The 23,997-nt window shown below is 34.2% G+C and overlaps 1 protein-coding gene across 2 annotated transcripts in view; it reads left to right on the forward strand.

Moving 5' to 3' along the window:
• LOC6642763 (guanine nucleotide-binding protein subunit gamma-e) overlaps positions 1-23,997 on the forward strand; it is a 52,951-nt gene that overhangs the window by 10,990 nt on the left and 17,964 nt on the right. For both annotated transcript variants that reach the window (XM_015178366.2, XM_023175600.2), the window contains one exon: positions 14,426-14,567. In XM_015178366.2, coding sequence (XP_015033852.1) covers positions 14,455-14,567 — 113 coding nt within the window. In that variant the 5' untranslated portion in view covers positions 14,426-14,454. The remainder of the gene's footprint in view (positions 1-14,425; positions 14,568-23,997) is intronic.

Below are 23,997 nucleotides of genomic sequence, written 5' to 3' on the forward strand. Positions count from 1 at the left end.
GGGTACATTCCGATTTTATTTCCATTGGTTTCCGACTTTATTTCAAGTGTATTATCGTACTTACATATTTCTATTACAATTTATTTCATTTCCTTTACACTTCAATGGATTTTACCCCGTTTATCAAAATCAATTTGTTTCACCTTCTTGAACTTGTGACACCTTGTCACAAAATATTCCAAATACACATTTCCACACACACACTTACTGTTACGCCCACAACACATCATCAATTTCTCATCGATATTGGAATTCCCTGCATAAACACAATTTGCATGTTCATAGACACACACACACGCACACACCATTCCCTTTTGCACCTCAATTTATTACTCAGCAGGAGCAACAAATTCAATCAATTGTCTTGTGCAAGGATATTAATCACCTAAAAGTATGCAACAATTTTCCTCAATGGCTTTAAGTGGGAATGTAAATTTAAATGCAATTGCTTACCCCTTCGCCCTTCGTCATCTAGGAATGTACGAAAAATCTGCGAATTTTCAACGCCAACGGATAGCTATTAACCCATGAATGCATTCGTCTGCCCTCTTCTCCTTACGTTTGTCCTTTCTCTATTTCACTCTGTCTCTCTCTCTCTCTCTCTCTATCTCTGTATTGGCAAAGCAATTTAATATACTTCGATAGCATTTCAAATCCAATCAAATCGAAACCGGCATCAATTTTTCATGGTGAACAGAAGAAGCAACAGAAGTAAAAGCAGCTAGAAGTAAAAAATATAACACAAAAAAAAAAAACGTAGGGAAAAGAAAAGCCAAAGGGTGAGAGAAAGTGGGGTAAAAGAAAACCATCATAAAAAGCAACTCAGATAGCAATGAAAAATTATGAGCCATGTGGCAGTAACAGTAACAGGCAACACCAACAACAACTATAACAATAACAAATAAAAGTGCGGCCAACCCCTTTTGGCTTTTCCAATCGACAATCGAACCAACTGACAGAATGGGTACCGACTATAGGGCCAAGTGGCCATTGATGCGTTAAATAAAAAGTTCAACTAAATATTTTTCAAAGCTAAAAACAAAGCTGATGCTCACCATCCAGAGGGTGAGAAGGTGGCTATGGCAAATGTAATGCAAAGTTTACATACACAAAAGAGGGGGAACCGAATCTAGGTGGAGAAAATTGAGCAAATAAGCTCAATCCAACAGCAAGAACCAACAAGTGAAAACTTATTGAAAGAAGATAGGTGCCAATTGTAGTCGAATATGTAATACCCTGCTTGGATATAGAACTCAAAGATGAAATATAAAACTAATGAAATGTATATGATAAGAAACAAACTTTAATCTGGCTTCAGATACATTTAGATGACTTCTTATTATCAGCCGAAAATCCGTAAGCTACACGTACGAAAAAACAATATACCTTAGGTCTTGAGTCTAGTTTGCCTATTAGTTGATAGCCCAAAATAATTTTACCTAATAAAATATATGATATGGGTGCATTTGGAATTATTATTGAGTGTAATATTTCCATTTTAAGGTAATAACTGTGAATATTTCAACATTGAGAAATTGGTTGTACATACATAAGTGACAACTGAAACAAACGTTTCTCATTTTCTCAATTTTATTCAGATAAGCAATATTAAAAAAATGTGGAAATTGTTCAAAATGGTTTTTATAATGGTGCCAAAAAATTTGAAGTATTGGTCATAAAGTAAAAAAAAAACTAAATAACGTATAAAATTAAATAAAATTTTATGATGTATTAAATTTATTTTTGTGATGTTGGAAACCAAAGCATCTTTTGGGTCTACAAAAACTATTTTTCAAACTTTATGCACTACATTGTTTGACGTAAAAAATAATAAAACAAATTACCAGAATCGGGTTTTAAAGTTTTGTGGCACTAATTGGAATAAGATAGCTTTCGAATACTAAAACTAAATCATAAAATTGGCCATACGACATGTTGCGCGATTATAATGTTGTTTTCTTTGGTTTGAAGGAGAAAAATTTAAACATATCTTATTGTTAGATTTGGCTTCAATAATTGTATTTCTCATAACTTTGTTTTTGATTTGACTAAAATAAAATGCCAGAAGCTAAAAGTTTTACGCAAAAATTACATTGTTTTTTCTGGAAAACTGCCAATACAACCTCGAGTTGGGTAAAAATTAGGTCTCAGTCTTAAGACAAATGCAGAAAAATGAGAATAATTTTGTTTACAAAACATTTTTCTTTGGTATTGAACAAAAGTATTGTACATACTTAAAACTGCATTAACAAGTAATGTTGAAAGTTTTCACATATGCCAATGGGATCAATGTTTTGAGGACTTTTAGGCATACCCAAAAGTATTTTAGTTCACATTTCTAGGGTACACATAAGGGGAAGAGGGGGACGAGAGAAAGAGCAGCAAATAACAAGTAATATCCTTCCACCCACACACACAGCTCAGGTTGGCGAAACCAACTTCATTCAAGCAGCACCACCATCACCCGCCCGGTGGAGCCTTCTTTAGACGGAATTTATCCTGGCCCCAGACACGTACACAAACATTTCATGGTTCAATAAATTTAGCTGCCGAGCGTACCGGAAACTTTGCGAAAAATACATTGGGAAAACTGCTCGTTGCAATGTTGTAGAAAAGGCAAGGAAATTATCTATAGACTGTCGAGGCAGACAGAGGCAACGTGCATACATACATACATAGGAGCATTCTATACATAATATGAATGTATGCGGCAGCCATGCCCACCTGGACCAGCAGCAGTGGCAAGGCCACCCACAACCTTTCGTTCACATTCATGTATCTGCATGGATCTCTCTGTGTGTGTGTGTGTGTGTCGTATAATTTTGCAACTAGTTAGCGGATTTTACTTTTCTTTCCATTTTTACAATCATTTTTCTTTTATTTGGTGCAATTTCTGGCGTAATTTTTTTTTTTTTTTGCCACGCCCCCTGATTATGTATTTGCCTTTTTTCCTCACCCTCTTTCCTTTTTTTTGCTTTTCGTCCTCCTTTTGGGTGAAGAAGGCGTTGTTGATGCTAAATTATGGTTTTTAGGAATTTTATTTTTTCACCTCCATTTTGCAGTTTCTTTTCGTCGTATATTTGGATCGTTTTAATATGTTGTACAAATGGCAATTACAAATGCAGTTGAATAAATGAGAATAGAAGGCCGAATACTGCAAAAAAGTGGGAAAAAAACGGGGAAAAACACAAATGGCAAATGGATTTAAGCCCAACGAAATTTATCGTTTTAATTAGAGAGGGCTAAAGCGGAAACGATTTATTATTCTGTTGTTGTTTAATATTGTCTTTTGCCCATTTCACCGAAAAGGTTTCCATAAATTAAAAGCGGAAAAAAAGCAATTGATGTTAGCAGAGTGCAATGATTAGTGATGAAAGGAATTTGGGAGAATTTCAGCTTTAACTTCATCTGTCTTCCTTTACTTTTTTATTTATCCCATCGATGGGTTTTAAATATAAATAAATTTTTTGACTAATAAAACCTACCAGCAATTAATCGAATTATCATCTTGACAAATCATTAAACTTCTCAGTTGTTTTAGAAGACTTTTTATTTTCATATTTGCTTTAGATGTCGAAATAGAAACGAATATTAATAACTAGTTGCATGATTTTCTCTTGATCAGAGAACCTTTTGGCTTAAAGCTTCTAACTTTCATGAAAAAAAATATAAGTACTAATTTATATTATTAATATTTTAAAACTTAGGCACTGTGATCGCTCTGTATGAAGGAGTACAGAGGATAAACTATGACTAAAATGTGTACTAGATGTTTATTAGATAGCAAACTTCTTTAGCTTTTTGTATAAGCTGAATCACTGTATCAAGAAATGGTTTCATAAACTGAATCTCATAAAATCTTAAATCTCTATTTGCAATTTACCGCAAATTAGTAATGAAAACTATTCAGAATAGACTAACAAGGTTTTTAATAACCAAACAAAACTTTATACTGTTCACATAAATTGATTCTTAGGCGCATTCTATTTAGTTACTAAAACTAAATGAGACATTTTCTTGCTAGATTTGACTATTAGCAAAACTAAATCATTTTCAAAGAGTCCATTTACTTTATTTGCACTAAATTCAATTGAAATGTTCAAGACGAATTCACAAATAGTTTTCAATAAGTTAATGAATATTTTCCTAATTACTTAGTAAACCTTTGAGAGATTAATTCTTTCAGGAATAGTAATAAATAAATATCATTCATATTTTTACATCATCAGAACCAGAGAACAGTAAATAATCCTAAATGAAATTGTTCTCTTTCAATCAACTAAAGATAAGGCTTAAAAAAAAAATTGTAGATCTCAGATGCACTTTTACAAAAGATTGCTAATTTAATTAAAATAACATTTGCTTACAGAACTTTTACACTAATGGAAACACACACGCACACAGGATAGAAAACAATATCCGACACTTAATGAAAAATTTACAAAAAGTGTGTTTATGTGTTTGTATGTGGGTGTGGGTACGTGTGTGTGTGGGTTTGTCTGTGTGTGGGTGATATGCTAAAATTTATGGTAAAAGCTTTAAGTAAAGTATTAGGATTTTAGTCTAAGCATTTCAAGAAGCGGCCAGCAGACCACTAACTAAATGGCAATGAGTGAGATAGACATTTTATATGTGTCTGTGTGTGTGTGTGTGTGTGTGTGTGTGTGTGTGTGTGTGTGTGTGTGTGTGTGTGTGTGTGTGTGTGTGTGTGTGTGTGTGTGTGTGTGTGTGTGTGTGTGTGTGTGTGTGTGTGGTGGTAAGAAAAACACAACTAAATCTGAAAAGCAAACTGCACAAGGAGCCAATGCTGCACTTCAGTCTTGGGCGTAGTCTCATGAAAGTAGGGGTTTTAATCAGTAGATCTAATTCCTATTAAAATACATAAAAAATAACACAGTTTAGTCAACATTGCGATCCAATTTTTATCGTTTCAGTGTTTTTAAAAAAGAAACAAATTAGTTGTGAAACCAGTATATAAATATATTATATCTTATTGTTAGATAAAATATTCCAAAATTGACTATTAATATCTATTGGAATTTTTCTGTTTTAGGAAAATATCAGTTAATTTTCAGAGATGAAACCATGTAGACTTGTAAATGTTTACCATACAAAATATTCTGTGGGAAAAAATGTTAAAAAATCATTATTAAGTTTTAAAATGTTTGAGAACTTTTGTTAAACTGTTTTTCTAATTTTCGACATAAAATAAAAGACAGAATGCTTATTATCTGGACTGTAAAATGAAAGTAATTATTGCCTTTAGACTTTAGCTGATCCCTTGAAAAGGCTTTTGTCAATTTTAACAATTATAATTATAATTATTATAATTAATATATATTTTTATTTTTTTATTTTTTAACTTTTTAACTTAAATTTTTTTTTTAAATGTCACTGATTCTAAATGATGGCTACTGAAATACATTCCAGAAACAGCAACATAACTATAATTTAATAAAAGTAATTAACATAGCCTTAAACAAAATAAAGAACAAAGTTAATTTACTGTTTGCAATTCCAAGTAAATCTATAAACATATGGACCACTTGAATATTCTTACTGAACTCGAATTGTGTTTCCCCTCGTGCGGCACGCTTATGTCTGAAAGGCAGCTGTTTGTTGTACTTTGGTGCATACTTTGTGGCGCACTTAAATATGCAGACACACATGTACGCAGCCAGGCAAGCAGAGTCAGAGGAAAATACTGCAATGTAATTCATTTTTGACACACGCACATAGCTGCAGAAAGACGATGACGATGGAGATGAAGATGATGGCACCGCCGTTGAAGACATGGAAGTGGAAGCTGCAGATGCAACTGAAGCTCAGCTGCTGTTTTTGCTCGTACATATTTACAACTTAATACCTTGCCCAATGTTTGTCTCTGCTTGTTGTGTGTGTGTGTGTGCGAGTGTGAGTGTGGGGGCTTAACTTTGCATTCTGCAAATAATTAAAGCATAAAAGAAGCGATGCTATAGACAGCCGCTGGAGAGGATCACGAGAGGGGAGTGGGAAACCAGCGAGCTGAGCAGCCATGTGTCATCTCATAAAAGTTGCCGTTGTCTGCTGGTTTCCCTTTGATGAAACTCACACTCAAACACGCAAGTCTCCTCTTTCTCTCCATTCCTCAACCCTGTCGGTGCCACAGTAGCAAAAACTTCCTTCTGTAAAATGTGCAAATGACTTGGTCCCACTCCTTTCTCCGGTGCTCCATTTCTTCTTCTGCGTTTGCTCTCTTAAGTTTGAATTGAATATTTTAATGCAAATTTAATGGGGTTTTGTGTCCTGGCATTACATTTAATTTTGTCTTTGTTTTTTAAGAGTCATAGGAATGATGCAACCATTATCTACTTGATGTCTCCCTGGTGGCTCTTTATCTAGTCAGGCAAGGCTCAGGAATAGTTAAAACAAAGTTATTTAGTTAAAAAGTGAACAGTTCTTTCCTACAAAATAAACTTCACTTTAAATTTTAACAAGATTTTAAAGGATATATATAAAGTGTTGCCTACCTTGCGACATTATTTCCTTTCATAGATGGTCTAACTTGGCCAGGAGTCTATGGCTGGCGATGTCAGGTGTCAACTGCGAATGCTATTAAAAAACAGTTTACTGCCAAAGAAAGAATAAAATGTCGTTTAAAATATAAAAGATACTAAGATTGGCTAAAGATTTGAACGCAATGCAACTTAGATTTAGAGTTTGCTCTATTTATGTTTATCAAAAATATTTCAATTTGAAGCCTTTGTACTGTCTGCTTTTGCCTGATGATATTTGGGTTGATAACTTGGGCTTTATTTATTTGTCGCTAAATAACTTTTTGAAACAGTTTATGAAGAAACTTGATTGCAAAACTTTAAACCACATCACGCAGCCAAACAGGAAACAACAACAATTTCAAATCTGATAATTATATAAGAATAATTTTGTTAACTGACTCTACTCTAACTCAATTGGTAGCGTAGTTTTGCGCGAAATCATTCAAACTCAAAACATTCAACTGTTGGCAAAACTTACAAATTAATTTGTCTAAAAATGTTTACCATAATCCCGGAAAATAGCGCAAATAAATATATAAGAGTGAAGACAAATATCATACTTCTTGCTAAGATTAGCAAGTTTTTAATCGATTTGGCATGCATAATGTCAAATTAATTGTTTTTAAAGACGAAATGTAGATGCTCTAGATGAGATTGAACTGCTTTATGAGGATAAGAGAGCTACCAATGCTTATGGGCAATGCTTTTCTTGTTCACAAGAGCCGAAGGCAAACCGAATAATCTTTAGTATATAAACTGAGAACCCATTTACAAGGACCTTTTTGGTAGCAATATACTTATCTCTGAATTAATATAATTAGGCAATCTTCTTCTGCACCTATTTGGCCACAAAAATGTAAGCAATTTACCCATCTAATAAGCAGAGTGTGAAATGTATCATTAGTGCTAGAATGGGAGGCCATGGAAATGGAGAGAATAACCGCATTTTACTGTGGCACGCACGACACACGGCGTATTCGTGATTTATGTTTAGAACAGATGTTTCCCTTCTGTCTGAGTGTGTGTGCATGGATAGACTAAATGACAATTTGATAATACTTATTTTGAAGGTGCAAAAGTTCTTCCCTGACATTTTCCTCTATAGCCAATGGGTATAAAATTTACGACGTTGCAATGAAATCATTTCAGTTCTTTTTTGTCCCTTTTATTTATTTATCGTTCGTTTCGTTTTATTTGTTTGTTTACTTGTTTGTTTGTTTGGCTCGTTTGCTCACTGTGTTCGATGCCAAGTGTAAAACGAGACTACAAAAATGCAATTAAAATCGTTTCGTGTGACATTTCAGGCTCCACTTTTCAGTTTTCTCTTGCCTCTATTTGCCCGACCAGAGATCTATTTGCTCTCTACCTCCTCCCTTTAGGGTATAAATTGCATAATGTCTAGGTTGAGGTAGATTGAACTGAATCGAACCGATGTCGAAGACAATGATGAATAGTTAGCACAGTATGAGGGAAACTCAAAAAAAAAAAAAAGAAAAAAACGAGATAACTGTTAACTGGTTCAGTGAGCAGAGAATAAGAAAAAGAAAGAAAAGATTTAGAAAACAGAGAATTGTGCAAGTTTTATTGACAAGGCCAAGTTGGGATTGAAAGAGCAACAGAAAGAAAATGATTGAAAATAAAAACGAGTTAACACTCAATCTAATTGGTGTATTGACTTTATGCGAATGAGTCTATAAATATTTTTTTTAGATCAACATGCCATTAAGTTTTTGAATATTATGATCCTGTTGCGTTTAAAATAAAATTCTAAAGTTATGCGTTCCTTTTTTAAAAGAAGTTTAATGCTGGTAAACAAGAAGCGATGGAAGTTTGATTTTAAAACAAACTACAGCGATTTCAGTTCTTTTTCTTTGATTTAAGCAGTACAACTTTCTCAAGCTAAATGCCCTAGATTTCCGTTGTTCTATATTGGTCACTCCAGATGCTACCTGATGTTATTAACAGTTCCATTTTAATCCAGCGCGGGTCCTAGCAATTTAAATACCTATATATACGTTTCCGGGGTTAGAATATAAACTATAAAATGGCATCCAACATATGGTTGTTTGAGATGTTTTTTTGCGAAAATTGGCATCAAAGGGCTTTTGAGATTTTAATGCAAATTGAAAGACTAACTAACTTGAAAATAGTGGCATGCATTTTTTTAATACTTCAAGTATTGACTAAATTAAATGTTCATGACATTAAAGTACATATATTGGAATACTTTGCTGTTCATTGGATTTTTTGTCTCGTCTAAGGAGATAACTTGATTGATAATTGATTGATTTATATTCCTATTCAAAATTGAATTTAGAAATAATTAAACAAGATAATACTTTTAAAATTCGGTTACAATGGCTTCTCCTGCACTTGTTAATAATTATTATTTTGTTTTGATTATTCATACGAATACATACATATCGATATAGTTGGTTTAAAGCGTATGATGGTTTCGCAGTGACTGATTTCTTTGATTTCGAGGCATACCCAATTAATTTTGGTAAACAAAGACAACAATTCCGAACAATTTTAGTTACATTTTTAAGTTTTTTTAGTTCGGGTGCGATTTTCAATAACAATTTATATGCATTTTGCTAGAACGCTAAAACTAAAATTAATGGCTTTGTAAATTGTATGATAAATGCTCAGGAGGTTATGGAAATATACTTAATTAGCAAATTAATACTCTGGTAAAAACTTAACTAACTGAACTTCAATATTTAAATGTTAGTTTTCACAACCTTTCAAAAAACTGCCACAAAATTATGAGTAATAAATATTAATAAAATTAATATTAAAGTTCCATTGAATTGAATTTAATTATAGTTTTCATAGAAATCTACGCTAGATTCGTAATGTGGCCCATTTCTATTAAATTTGTTATTTTACTTAAAGAATAAAAATGTAACAAATATTTCTAATTTGCTTCAATTGGATAGAATTTTGAAAATGTGTTGAAAGCGTAAAATGTTTTTGTCAATTAAGTTAACAACATTTGAGAAGCATTTTGGCCAATGCCAATTATGGTAACAACTTAATCAAAATGTTACTAAAAAGGAACAAAAAACTTCAAAGTAAATTGCTGAAAAATTGTTAGACCATCAAATTTCAAATGCTTGGATGTGTATTAAGGCAGAAATAAGTACATAGATATGTATCCATAAAAAATATATACCTACACATACATATAACGCAAAAAGATTGACTTGGTTGACAATTTGTAACTTTGTTGTTGTGTTTTTTCGTTGGTGACTATTGTTGTTGTTGTTTTGAGTGTGAAGCTGACAGAAAAAGAAAGCAAAATCACTTGACTTTTGCTAGTTGTCCTTGTCTGCAGCAGAAAGAGCCTGAGCTTTATGAGTGAGCTTACTTTTGGTTTAGTGGGTTTTTTGGGGCGGAGAGGAAGGAAGGGTGTCGAAAAACTTGTATGCCTGTTGACACACACACACACACCCACACACACACACACGCACACATGCGATACACTTGAGTGGCGGGGTAGAGAATGGGGAATTGGAAATGGGAATGGGCAACATGCCGCCATTCTTCGGTTTGTGGCTTCTGCTTGTAACCGCCAAAAACATTTTGCTAACGATTTATGTCCGTTGCATGTTGTTCTCCTTTTTTCCCCCACCTTCTTCTATGTACTTCTTCAGATCTTCCTCATGCTGTCCGCTTAGAGAGATAAATTCCTGCCACTTTTTCAGCCAGTTGAGTTTCTGTTGCATGGTGTGCTTAATGGTGCATCGCTTTCATATTGGGTTTCAGTAACAGCAGTACCAGCGGCGATGGCAAATCCTACAGCTTCTGCTCCTGCAGTCAATGTCGATGGCTTCTTTTCCTCTAACTAGACAACCCGGCAATTGCTTCAAGCAATTAGTTTAGTTCTACGTTGCAGATTCTTACCCACGGAGGTTAAATGGAAACGCTTTTCTTGTTTGGCTATGCAGTTTCAAGTTGAAGCCGGCGTGGCCTGGGCCCCCTTTAACATCTGCGGACGATGATGACAGGGATTAGTCGATGTTAAGTGGGGAAGCGTGTAGGAAAGATTCTGTCTCTTAAGGGGATGAAATGCACTTTAAGAGGCTCTTGGTAAACAGCATTTGATAAATTGGTCTGAGACAAGATAAAAAGGTATCCTTTCCCACAAGCCAATATAATGACGGAAATATTAAATTATTGATTATTGCATGAGCTTTTGGAAAAAGTTAGAATTTTTATAAACTGAATTTCTTTATTACGAATACTTTAAGATGTTTTTCTTTTTAAAGTAAGTAAATCATTTCGCAGTAGAGTAACTAAGTTTCTTTAAAGTTCAATATTTCAAGTATTTTAAAGGTATAGAAATTTATAAGGATACTTCAAAGTCTCCTTTTTGAAATAATGATCCTTCTTCTGAGCGATTCTTGTAAATAATTACCTATAACGTGGTTGCGACGATAGCAGAAAAAACAATAATTTACAAAGCATAAACATTTTTTTTTTCAATAGATTTTTATGAAGAAACTTTGATGGAGTTTATTTTAAAAACATAATTGAAACACCATCGAATTTTTTCATTTTAAATCTGTTTATTCTGGAAACAATTTCTAACGATTTTGTAAATTTGAATGAAAGGTAGGAATCTCAGACTCCATCTTATACTTTCCACTCTTGATGGGTAAGAATAGGTTAATAAGATGATATCGCATATAAAACATATTAAATAGCCATGCAGAAATGAACATTAAGATTATGGCCAAAGAATAATGCTGACGAATAGAAAGAAGTTGTTTGATCTCAAAGTCTTGAGATTTTAAGCTTTTGGTGGAATCATTTTCATTATTGGAAGAATGTCTACATTTAAGAATATGCAATAAACAAAATGAAGTATATTTTTTTAAAGAATCAATATGAGTATGCTTTATTTACTTTATTTTCAGAATTACCATGACTTATGATTTGTCTTTTGTTAATACCTGCCATTTTAATATTTCAATGTAGAAATACAAAGTAGACTTCCTTAGCAATTACAACTTTAAAAGGCAGGAATAACGCAGCTTTGCAACTTTGAGTAATCTTAAGATTTAAAGGAATAGTAAAAAGGCTACTTTTTACTTTATTTCGTTCTTAACAAGCGAAGCCGAACAAGATTATATCAATAAACTTTCGAAATGCTTTTAATCAAATTAATTTGCCAATACTAATAGTAACTCTTTATTCACTCCGACTTGATTACAGACTAATTCACAACTTTTTATGGTTAACTTGCATTAAAATGTTTTACATTTTTTTCATCATTTAATTAACACTGGAATATTTTACATTTAATTCATCAGAGCAAGTTTTCAACATGGTTAGTTAGCCATAGCACATATTTGCTTTATTGGCCAAACCAGAAACGGGACGAAAGAGTTAGAGCAGAGAATATTACAATTTCAAAAGGTCCGCATATAAAGAAAGTTTTAATTAAACCAACTTTAAGCTTCTCCTGGTGACTGAGCTGGTCAACTCATGGCTGGCCTGACGACATGGCTAGCAAGGATAACACAGGACACATGCTCAACATGCTTAAAGGGGAAGAGTCCACACGTATTTTTTGTTGTATTTTTATACATCAAAATGTTGCCATTAGCACATTTGGGCCAACAAAAAGTGTCGCACAAGCTTTAAGCTGACCAAAAAGTAGCAACTGTCGGTTAAAGCCTGAAAAATCCTTTAACATCCTGACAGCTGTGTGTGAGTTTGTGTGTTTCTGTGTGTGTGTGGGCGGCGAAAGGCTGTGGGACCTTTGTCAGACTTGACCAGCGAAGCGACAAAAAATGATGTATCAAAGCGGACAGGAGGTGGGTGGGTCGCAGGAAGACAAGTTCGCTTCGTCCTTTTTGTATTTAAAGTTACACCTACAAAAGCGACAGCTGTGCTGCATACTCATTCTCATCGCTTCCCTTATTGCCCCATGTCCTATCCACAACCTTATTCATTCTCATCGTTTGCCTGTCATGTTTTGTTCTGATCATTGGCATACTGCTGGCTGCTGCCCATTTTCTGTGTGTGTGGGGGCGGAGGAAATCATTTGCGGTTTTTATCCTTGTCAACTAAACCTCTTGTGGTTATTTAGTTCTTCATATGTATGGCCACATTCTCTTTTAGTTTGTGATTGTCCTTTGCCCTGTTACTTACATTTATAGCATGCGATAAGTTAACGCTGTGCATCGGCATATGGTTTGTGTCTGGGCTAAAAGTAACAGTGGGAGATTCTGTTCATAACAGAGGTATGTTAACTGTTATAAGGCGAAACTGAATCTCGTCTCTTCTAGTGAATAGCAGAAAGTCTTTTGTTATTAGTAAATATAGTTTTATTTATTCAAGTGGTTAAAATTTAAAAACGTTCAGATGATTATGAACTTTTGCACATTTTGAACTTTTACATGCATTTAATAATTTTAGCTGTAAGGTTTTTATAACAGAAAATCTATTTGGAAAATGACAGATAAAATATTAGACGTCTTGACTTTATGCCGAAAAAAATTATATTTTCAAAACAGGCGTCTTTCCTCGTACCCAATCTTACCAAAAGTTGAAACTAAATATTATTGATTAAAATAAAAACAGTTTTTGCACTAATGTAACAAATAAAATCAACTTTTAAATGGTTTAAAAAAAATACAAATTATGTCGGCCTCCTTTAACATTTGAAAAATTCATAGAAGAGTAAGTTTCTTTATTTCTATGGACCACTTGGTTTATAATTAATTTTTCCAAATGACCCTGTTATTCTTCTTGTCGATTACTTTTTGTTAACGAAAAGTTTCGTACTCTCAGTTTCTACCGCCTGGCTGCTTATTAGATTATGAGCCAATTAACTATCTTAACTTGGAAGCGTTTTATATCACCCAATATATCTTGTAAGCGTTCACGCCTCCTTTTTGTTTGTTCAACCCTCGTCTCGCCATAACAAAACATTGCCTTGTAATGCCCTTTAATTTATCTACAAAGACAGAAACAAGCAATAAATACGCTTAGTTAAACATTTCGTTAACTTGGCTAAGAAGTAAGCGCACACAAAAGATCGGGACCCGAAAAAAAACTAACTAATTGCTTCAAAGCACGCACAAAAAATGGAAGAGAAAGCAAAAACGGCCAAGAGGAAGGATAGCCAAAACAGGGAAACGAAAAGAACGATTGTGACTAAATAAACATAATAAAAGGAGAATAAGGTTTAATAAATTTGTTGCCCTTCAAGCCGGCTTCAAGAAAGAGAGCGAGAGAGAGAGCGAAAGACAGAGCGAGAGAGATTCAAAGAGAATTTAGTCTAACTCAGCTGTTTTTTCTATAGTATTTTCTTTGTTATGTTATTTTGCTTTTGATTTGCATTTTTAAGTTTTTGGGGCGCGCCCTTTTTTATATTGAGAGGCCGATTTGCCTAGCCTATTTTGGGGTATATTCTATAGCCTCTTGCTGTTCTTGTTGGCCAGACAGTTGTAAACAAAACAGTTAACAGTAGGCAGCGTTTTATGGCGGCTCTGTTAACTGAACTCGAACTTTCTGTCGCTCTCTCTTAAATTCTCTCGGTATTGATTTGTTTTGGCACTAAAGCGCAGATGCAGAAAACTGACCGGGAAACTGTTAGAACGGGGTAACTTACAGACTCTCCACCTTTCTCACTCTCACATTCAATCTCTCTCTCACTCTTTGAACACCCTGTTTTGCACCTCTAACCTGATCCATCTCTGTGTGTTTGTGAAATTAGCACACAAGATGGAGAGAGAGAAAAAGAGAGCGCGAGAACTACTTTTGCAGCATTACAGTTTTTATAGCAAAACTCTCCCTTTCTCTCATATAATTTCTCTCTCTTTCAGTCTCTGTATCTCTGTTAACTGATTTCTTTGGCTTTGACTTTGCAGGGGTGGCATGTGGATAAATTTTAGCGGCAATGGATCCCAGTGCTCTTCAAAACATGGATAGAGACGCATTAAAAAAGCAAATCGAGAATATGAAATATCAGGCCTCCATGGAGCGCTGGCCGTTATCTAAAAGCATTGCAGAGTGAGTACAAAATATTTAAACTAACACTAAAAATTCGAAAAAAAAATAAAAAAAAATAAACAAAAAGTTGAATTCTTAGAAAAAGTGTTTCGTGTACATAAATGAGAGTAAAATGTTGAAAAGAAATGCAAAAAACAAAAACGTGTGCCGTGACCTGTGACCCCGTTCTGATTTTGATTATCTGACTTGACTGTCTCAAGTGCAAGTATGAATTCAAGTTGACAGTGCCTAAGTAAAATATTCATACACGTGTCCAAAATGGCCCAGCAGACTCTTAAAGCCAACACACACACACCCCTTTCTGCTGGCCACTCATACATCCATCCATCCAACCATCCACCTCGCACCACCCTCTATGCGAAACCTCTGTAAGCTGACTCAACCACAGTTTATGCCTTACCTTTGTTTGTTTGGAAAATATTTGCATAAATATGAAGTTGCTGCTCTTGGTGGTTGTTGCCCATCCTTTCAAGGAGTGACTCGCGTTCTTTGTGTGTCTGTGTGTGTGTGTGCTTCTGTGTCTGTGTGTAGACATCGACTAGACTTGGTTCCGTTCCAAAATAAAGAAACAGTTTATAGAAAAGAAAACAGTGAACAAATTTCACATCTTGCCGTTGAAAATTACTCTCAAGCAATTTGTTTGAGGTTTATCCTTTCGACATATTTCCCAAAAAAGGTGCAAAGAACTTTCATAAAATAAATTGCTGCCGGCGGCAAATTGATTTTGCCAGAATGAAAATTTCTTGAATGGCAATTAATTTTGATGTTGTCAATTCCAAAAATAGCTTAACTCACCGTAAGGACATGGGCGTTCGAGTGAAAAAAGGGCAAATGGAAAATGTAATTATATTCGAATTACTTAGAACACAATTCCCTTAAATGTGAAATTTAATGATTGTCAAAATTGAGATAAAAATACCTGGATATATTTATCCAACCAATTATCTCATTGACTTCGTCGTCGTCATTGTACTTTTTACTTTGACATACAAAATGGTTTTCCCTTGACTTTTCAAAGGTTTCAATAGAAAAGGATTATCTCATTCATTACATTTGTCTAGAATAAACTAAATTATTGGGGATGGTTAGAAATTAAATTGTTGAACTAAGTGTAGCATTATCCATTTCTTAAGAAACTAAGAGATGGAATACTTTTTACCTGGAATTGCAATTTGTTGGCTATAGCCAAAATTTGTCAAAATTCTCACCAATCTTTATATTGGGTGCATAGTAAATCTTGAATGCCTCCCACACCCATAAATTAATTCATAAAAATTCCACAACTTTAGGTTTTATAGATTCAAATATTTTTTTCCCGATTTATCTATGTTAGTATTTCATACTTCTACTCTCTTTCTACTCTTTTTTGGTAGGGGATGCTATCCGACTGACCGAAAAATAAAAAACTAAATTTTCCTTCTCACTTTTTTCGAAATTGTTTTATAAACACAACAGTCAAGGAAATTTATATCTAATATATATAAACTTAATCCACTAATAATTAAAAGTGGAAGTCGTCTTTAATCACACGATATTAAGTTTGAATTAAATGTGGAAACGGCTGATTGGGAGTGTTTCTGGATGCTCAGCCTTATTCTTCATGTTTATCTTCTTTGTTTTCTAATAAAATCTGAACTTTTAGTCCTTAAAACATTGTTTAGGATGTAACGATAATAAGCAAATGCAACGAGCAACCAATCCTTTGTTTATAGTCGTAAAACTACTCAAATCGGGGTTCTATCTCGATAACGCCATAAAAGTTTCAGTGTCGCTTTATTTTGTTGTAAAAACGTTTTTGTAGCTCATGGCTTAGAATCAACCATTGCGTTTCCCTTCACTTTTTTATCAAAGCATCTTGCAAACCATTAAAAAAAGTCTTTCATTTATGCGTAAAAACTATAATCGCATTTAACTTATGTTAATGTTAATACATTCAAGCTGTATAGGACATAGTTAGTTTCCACCTTCATCTTTAAAAGTTGACTATTTGCTTTTCACACAGTTAGGACCAATTTAATCGGTACTACCAATGAAATGCACAATTATATAATGGAAAAATGAATCTTAAAAATGCTAAGTAATTGTCAGACTTGACTTGGAGTCCTGGACGTGGCTGTGTTTAGATGTAGCTATTTATATTTATAATATTGTAGGTGGCTCAAATGTTCACACCACCCACATAAATCACAATTAATGCCTGACTCGGGTAATGACCAACGTTTTAATTTAGTTTCAAGCGAAAATTCAAACAAAATGCTTTGCCATGACCAGACCCCGGATGTGGTTATGATGGCTCTAGTCATCTTATCCAGAGACTCGTTTAACATTGTCATGCCATGTAGCCTTCATGGTCGTGGTCGTTCTCCCACCAAAGTTTCAGTGTCGCTGTCATTAGTTTTCTAAAGCCATTTTTTTTGTTTTAAACAAATACAGCAAAAACGAGCGAGGCCCAGAGGAAAAAAAGCGCGTCCAGCGATTTAGTTAAACATTTAGTCAGCAGCTAATTATGAATAATTAATTGGCACACAAATGAAACAGGGCACTTCTCGTTCTGGCTATGGCAACTTGGTGGCTCACCTCGAAGCTCAACATGGCTCAAATGTGTATGAGCCGGCGGCAGATTTCATAAATTATTTAACACCCCAGATTCTGACCCCTCCCCACCCAGTCCTCACCCACACAGATTGTGCCAATGTGCAGTTGGGATTCTGTTTACTAATTAGCAACACGCCGACGAGACATCGCCCCCAAACGCATTCTCTCATTCTCTTTCATCTCTCTCTCACCCATCTTTCTCTCTCTCGGTCTTAACTCTCTCAGGTCTCTTGGTTTAGGTTTCGGGCAAACGGAGGCACAAACTGAATCAGAGCCTGGGCTGGGCTGGGCTTAAAAGTTGCAGGTGTTAATTACTAAAAGGCAAATGTGTTTATCATAATTACATATAATGCTCATGATAAAGATGCCAACGTGAGATACAGTCAGAGGCGTAGTAAGTGTCTTATTAAATGGGAAATGAGAAATTGGCAAAAAAAAAGTTTCCAGTAAATTAAGTTAAAAAGTTCTTAATGAATAAATGTCTTTACAAACTGTTACATAACAAAATTTAAATTTTCTAAAATTCCCTGGAAAAGGAAGATCTCGAGAGAAAACTCTTTTGAGTCTTCTGTGCAATGATAAAGCCAAGTGACTTAAATCTGTCACCAAACAAATGAAAGTACTTACACAGAGAGACAGAGAGAGAGAGAGAAATAGAGATAGAAATAGAGAGAGAAAGATAAAAAGAGAGGCCATAGAATGATCTCCAAGCTGGATTTATTAAAATATATATGTATGTAGATAGACAGATAAATATATGTAGATAGAAGTTGAGTCTAATTCTTCCACAGAACTAATTCTGTATTTAGTTTTGCTCAATTTAAAATCAAAGCAGCAAATTGTCTTTTAGTAATTGGTTTTCAATTTTATGACTTTTAGAATAATTTGTGCATTCAATTCTTATTTTATCAAATATAAATTGACTTTTCTCTATTTATGAAATATAATACAGCAACTTTATGAACAATTTTAAAGATCATCTCATTTGACTTTTAGACCCAAAACCACTTTTATTTGGCCCAAAACCAATTAGCCCATCCATCATGAATTTATTGCCTTCTTTGATTGCATTTTTGTGTGTCATTTTGCATTGACAAAAAATGACGAATATTTTGTTATATACAAGAGATTTATGAATAAATTGAATAAAATATAAGCTTTAATTATACATGGGAAACTTTCCCACTATATGCAATAAATGTTTTATGCGAAAATTGAATGGTTAACACAAATTTTGGTCTCAATTGCATAATAAAGCTCACAAAAGTTTTGCAAAATCTGTAATGGAAATCATGACTAATAAACACGCACTTACACAGATGCACAAACATATCGATAACGATATAAAACTACAAAATGAAAGCATGACAAATGTCATTTGTTAGTAGTTTAATTTTCTTTTTGTTGTCGTTTTTGATTCGCACAGGCATCGATTCAATTTCAACAAAACTGAAACATTTGTCACTCAATCAGCCAGAAATACTACAAAAGGCAAGCAAATTAGACACACATAGATAAACTTTACAAAATCGAAGTCAATTAAATTTTGAGAGGCACAAACGGAATGCTGCCGAGCCAATGATTGATGGCCAAATTGTACTGACCAGATGAATGGGTGAAACGGATGAACGGGCGGTGACGTGTGATTGGGTTGGGGGTAGGTGGGTGGGTGATGGTTGTTCGATTGTGTATCTGATGGGTAGTGTGTACTCGTTAAGTGCAGCAAACACCGCACATTACGACGATTTGTTGCAACCGAGCGAAACGTTGAAATGGAGAACTTTCGGTAACCGTAACCGAAACCGAAACTCAACCAATACACACTTCCCACTTTTTGCTGTTATCCTTGATTGATTGACAACCTTTGTGTGTGTGTGTGTGCCATCTCTTCTGTTGCCTGACTTTCGTCTCCGTTTGTGTGTCCACACCACATATCCTGCCACGGCCGATGCGAACCCTTCAGATTTCGACCACAAAATGTTGCCTACCTGAAGGCGCAAAACTTTCTCCTGGGAGCCCCAGGTGGCCGACCACACGGAAACTTTTACTTTACCTAACCAACATCAAATAAATTTCAACTCCTTGAGTTCCTGCATATAAATCTGTTCTTTTTTGTTGTGCATTTTAATTTTACTCTGAATTTATGTATGTTTTGTGTATGTACATACATATTCCCCCGCATCTTCTCACCTTCGCTTCGTCCTCGCCATTTCAGGCAGAAAATTATGTTACTTTTGTGGCTGCTTTGCTGCCTTGTCCTGGTCTGGCCTGTATATATATGTATGTATATTTATTTCTGTGTTTTTTTTTGTACATCTTTATGGTGTTTCATATTTTATGACTGGTTATAAAGTGCATACATTTTGATGAGAAATTTTCTGTATACAAAAGAGACTTGCAATTTGTGTGTGTATGTGTGTGTGTATGTGTACATACAAGCATCAATTGTCCCCTTGATTGAGTCCGAGGCAGATTTATTTCACATTTCTCGAATAATATTTTGTTTTTCAAGTATCTTTGCATACTCAAAATATTATATTATGATATTGATGAGAATTTTGCTTTTTATGTACTTATTTGAGCTAAAATATTCAAAAGGAATATGAACAAAATGTATTTTAAATGCAAAATAAAAACCCCAGCAGGTCATTTGGCTTGAATATACAAGCCTTATAAAAAATGTAACAATATGTTCTTTGAGAGAGTTTCATCTTCTGAAATGGGCAAAAACATTGCCATGAAATTTGATGTAGATTTTGATAATTCAAATAAGTCAATAAATTCTTCTGATAGCTTCAAATGCATAACTAACACCTTCTGGGCTCAAAATCTATGATCTCTAACATCATAATTGGGTTTTCCGTCCATTATTACGAGCATTCAAAATGTTTGTTATATTTAATGTCAATTTATTGATATCCTAGAACTAATAAAGGACCTTCCTCAATAATCAAAACTTTTCTAAGGCATTTATACAAAAGACTTAAATTTGTAAATGCCAAGGACAAATGCTTCTTGGTTTTTATTTAATTGAGCTATCTAAAACTAAATTCTCTAAATTTATGTCTACTATCGATTTATAATTTGAAACTAATTTTCTAATTAATGCCTCCCCGTGGCATTATTGCAATCACCATAAATTTTATGCACTTTAGAATAAATAAAATTTAAATAGATTTCGGCTGGTTGGGCAAATAAAATGGAATGATTTAATTTAGTGAATACATATTTTAAATTTCATTTATCTTTTCGCTAATCTTAAGAACCTGATGGGAGTTGACATTTTTTCACTTTTTGTGTGCACTTATCTCTGCGATAAAGATGGCTTCTCAGTTTCCTTTCAATTCTGTTTCGTTTTGGCCACTTGCCCAAGAAGCTTTCCTTGAATGAAATCGAGAAGAAATGCTCGCCAAAATGCTCAACAACAATGGAGAACAATCAAGTTTGATTAACTTTCAGGCTGACATTCTCTTTATCTACCATCTAGCCATTCTCTCTCTGTTTCTTTTTCTCTCTTTTCTCTGCTAGTGTGTCTGTGTGTGTGTGTGTGTGCTTATTGAGTGCAGTCGAAATGGCTAAAAAGGAATTGCTCTCAATCCTTTTGTTGTCATGGAGCATTAAACACACACAGCTGATTGGCATTTTAAAGAAATTTTTGGCCAGCGAAAAAATGTTGAAAATGCGTTTTCAGTGAATTTCTTTAAAATTGATTCGTATGCAAATTAATTGCCATGGCTTGGCCAAACAATGGGAAACAGCACAGGAAAATGGTGATTGTTCTTGTTTCTGTTACACCCTTGGCTTTCGGTTTGGCCTTTGTGTATAATGCTCCTGTCTCGGCCTTATTGCCAGAGCTCTAAGTAGGCGGGGAGAGAACGAAGCTGTGGATGAGGGTGTGGCCAGTGAATTGGATTAGCGGTTTATTCAATTTAATTTAAATGCAAAACATTTTGTAAATCGCTGACTCTGCGTTGTATAACCAAAACGGAAGACGTCATGCCGAGTCACTGACTTTCAAATACCCTGTGAAATGAATGAGTCTATTGTTGGCAAAAAAATCATTGGAATTTGTCATGGGCGTAAAATTTTAAACAGAACGTCAATGATGCCAGCAACAGTAGATAATGTTCTATTTACTATGCTCCAATAAAAGAAACGTTTAAGTAGTTAATAAGCGTTTAAGGATTCAAAAATTTCATCTAGGTTTACATAGTTTTTCTTAATATTGAGAACTAAAGGAAAATATTGCAAGAAAAAATGGAAGGCCAAAATTTTTGACGTTTAACCTTTCTAGAAAAAAAAAAATTTATTTTTAGCCACCTTTTATTATTCTCAATTCTAGACAAAAACAGGTTTTAAAAGGCAGTTTAAGAATAAAACTTTATGAAATACAGACTGGGATATTCAAACTAAAATCAACTAATTGAATCAACTGTTAATTCTATAAGTACATAATATGTATGCCAGTATAAGTAAAGTCAAAAATATTAAAGCACTTTGCGGTAAAGTCTTATGTCCTTGAAATTTTTGACTACCATATAAGTTTATTATTTTAATAACAATTTAAGTATTATTATTAACAGCCCCAATTGCGTCACTCTCATCTTTTTATATAGTTATATAGTATAGGAATTGAGATTTGTTAACGCTTTCCATTACGATTTTAGTATCGCAAGTAGTTAATTCTTGTGATATCAACCAAACAAAATTTTGTTGTAAAAAAGTTTCATTTATTCATTAAAGAAAAATGTTAAAGATAACAAGAAAGTTTCAGCCGTTTAGTTCCTTGAATTTACCTAAGAAGTGTATACAAGATTTTATTGCTGACGCCAAATTTTTTGTGAATTATACTTTATAAGTTAAGAGAACAAGATTCTTACTATTGGTTAACAATTTCATTTAACTGACAAAATAAAATTTTTTTGCTGAACTGTGTTTTCAAAAGTGAAATTTATAACATTTTAGTGAGAATGTCCTCACAATTCGGGACATTTTTTATTGAGGAAATCATTTCAAATGATGTAACAGACTGTTTAAATTTTTTAAACACTTGGTCTAAAATATAGTAATCTTAAAAAGGTAATCTAGCAAATAAACACTTCGTATGACTGCATATTAATTTGTGTGTACAAACATTTTCTCTTGCCCAAAAGTATGCTTTAAATTGCTTGTCAAGTCGTAATACCTCTCTCTGAAGTGAACTCTTCTTCGTTATCATTTAATATGCTGTTTTTTTTTTTTTTTTTGTAGGTATATTTATAAAAAAGGCCCGCAAGCCTACGTTTAGACTTTAGTCTCATAATTCATAGTTGCTCACATATACCAAAAGATTAATGTGTCCACTCACATACACACTCACACACCCATACAGACACAAACATGAGAAAGACAGACACACAAACAGCTGATAAGCAAACTATGTGCTCTTTCATATATGTATATAGAATACATTTTGTTGCCATCTCTTGAATTGCCACATTACAATTCATTTATATGTGGCATGGCATTGCATACTTTATGGCATACTTACTTGGCAGAACAGCTCGGCCAGCCATTAATCAGCATTAAAAGTGTCAACAGCAACAAAAGCAACAACCACAACACAACACAACAACAATAACGACTACAGCAATAGCAACAACAAAATATAACGTTCCAAGCGTCTTGGCGTATGCAAAATAAAAAGCGAAAAAGAGCTCATAAATAGCTTCGCAAGACAGCGGCAAATGGTGATTGGGTATATGGGAACCAGGAAAAATAAGATGAAGGATGAGTTGATGAGAACAGAAGAAGGTGAAGACGATGAAGATGGAGTGAGTGGAAGTTAGTACATAAAGCAATCAGCAGGTGTTTGTCATACTTTTATTCGTGTGGTTGTATGTAATTTCATTGCTATGGCAAATGTTGACAAGCATCAAGGCGAAAGCAGTGTTTGGGCATACGAAATATCATCTAAAATATGTTTAGTTTATTCCCATTATTGTAGCTATCAAATGATTATTTAAAAACTAAGGGCTCAGTTTCTATATGAAAGTTTATTCAAATATTCGATGATAGATAAATGAAAATTCAAATATCCTGAATTACTTCTTCTTCTTTAAAATACAATCTGTTATTGCATTAACTAAAGTTATTTTAAACGTAATTTGTATTCTGATCGCTTATGTAACTGTTGATTTATTTCTATTATGAGCTGTTTCTTTTCTCTTCGTTGATTTGATTCAAATCAACTTACTGTCCATTCCAGACTGCATGAAACGAAATGTAAATTTGAATTTCAGAAAATTGCTTATAATGCTGCTTTGGAATCATACTAATAAATTGAATTAGATGAAAATATCTTGTCGCACGTGAAGTGTGCTAAATTGAGTTTAGCTTATTGTGGCATTCTTCGAGGGCAGACCAAATTCACATTCAATTAGTTGTGGCATACTTTGAGGCAATGCCTTTTATCAAAATCAACCTCAAAACGGTGTTTTCAGTTTCGGGCAGCAAAAACAAAGTTAACTTTTGATAAATAACATGCCATTGCATGCCACAGGAAAACACTTAAGGAATTCCATCGCCCCCTACTTCGCCCCCACCCCCACCATCATCTGGGACATGGAGCAATGAGCAAACCAGAAACATTCAATTAGCGCCCAGAGCTATGCTACAGATTCGTGTGCACCAGCAAAAGCCAATTAAGCAGTAGTCTAGCTAAAATCTCATGCTGCACGCCAATATGCCACGCCCATCGGCCCCAGTGCAATTACAGTTAACCGCTCATTCGCCCCCCTCCCCCACGTGCCCCACGTGAAGCGCCTTCTCCATTAGCTCAACGTTGATTAGGTGA

This window comes from Drosophila willistoni (assembly GCF_018902025.1).
Source record: "Drosophila willistoni isolate 14030-0811.24 chromosome 2R unlocalized genomic scaffold, UCI_dwil_1.1 Seg167, whole genome shotgun sequence".
NCBI lineage: Eukaryota > Metazoa > Arthropoda > Insecta > Diptera > Drosophilidae > Drosophila > Drosophila willistoni.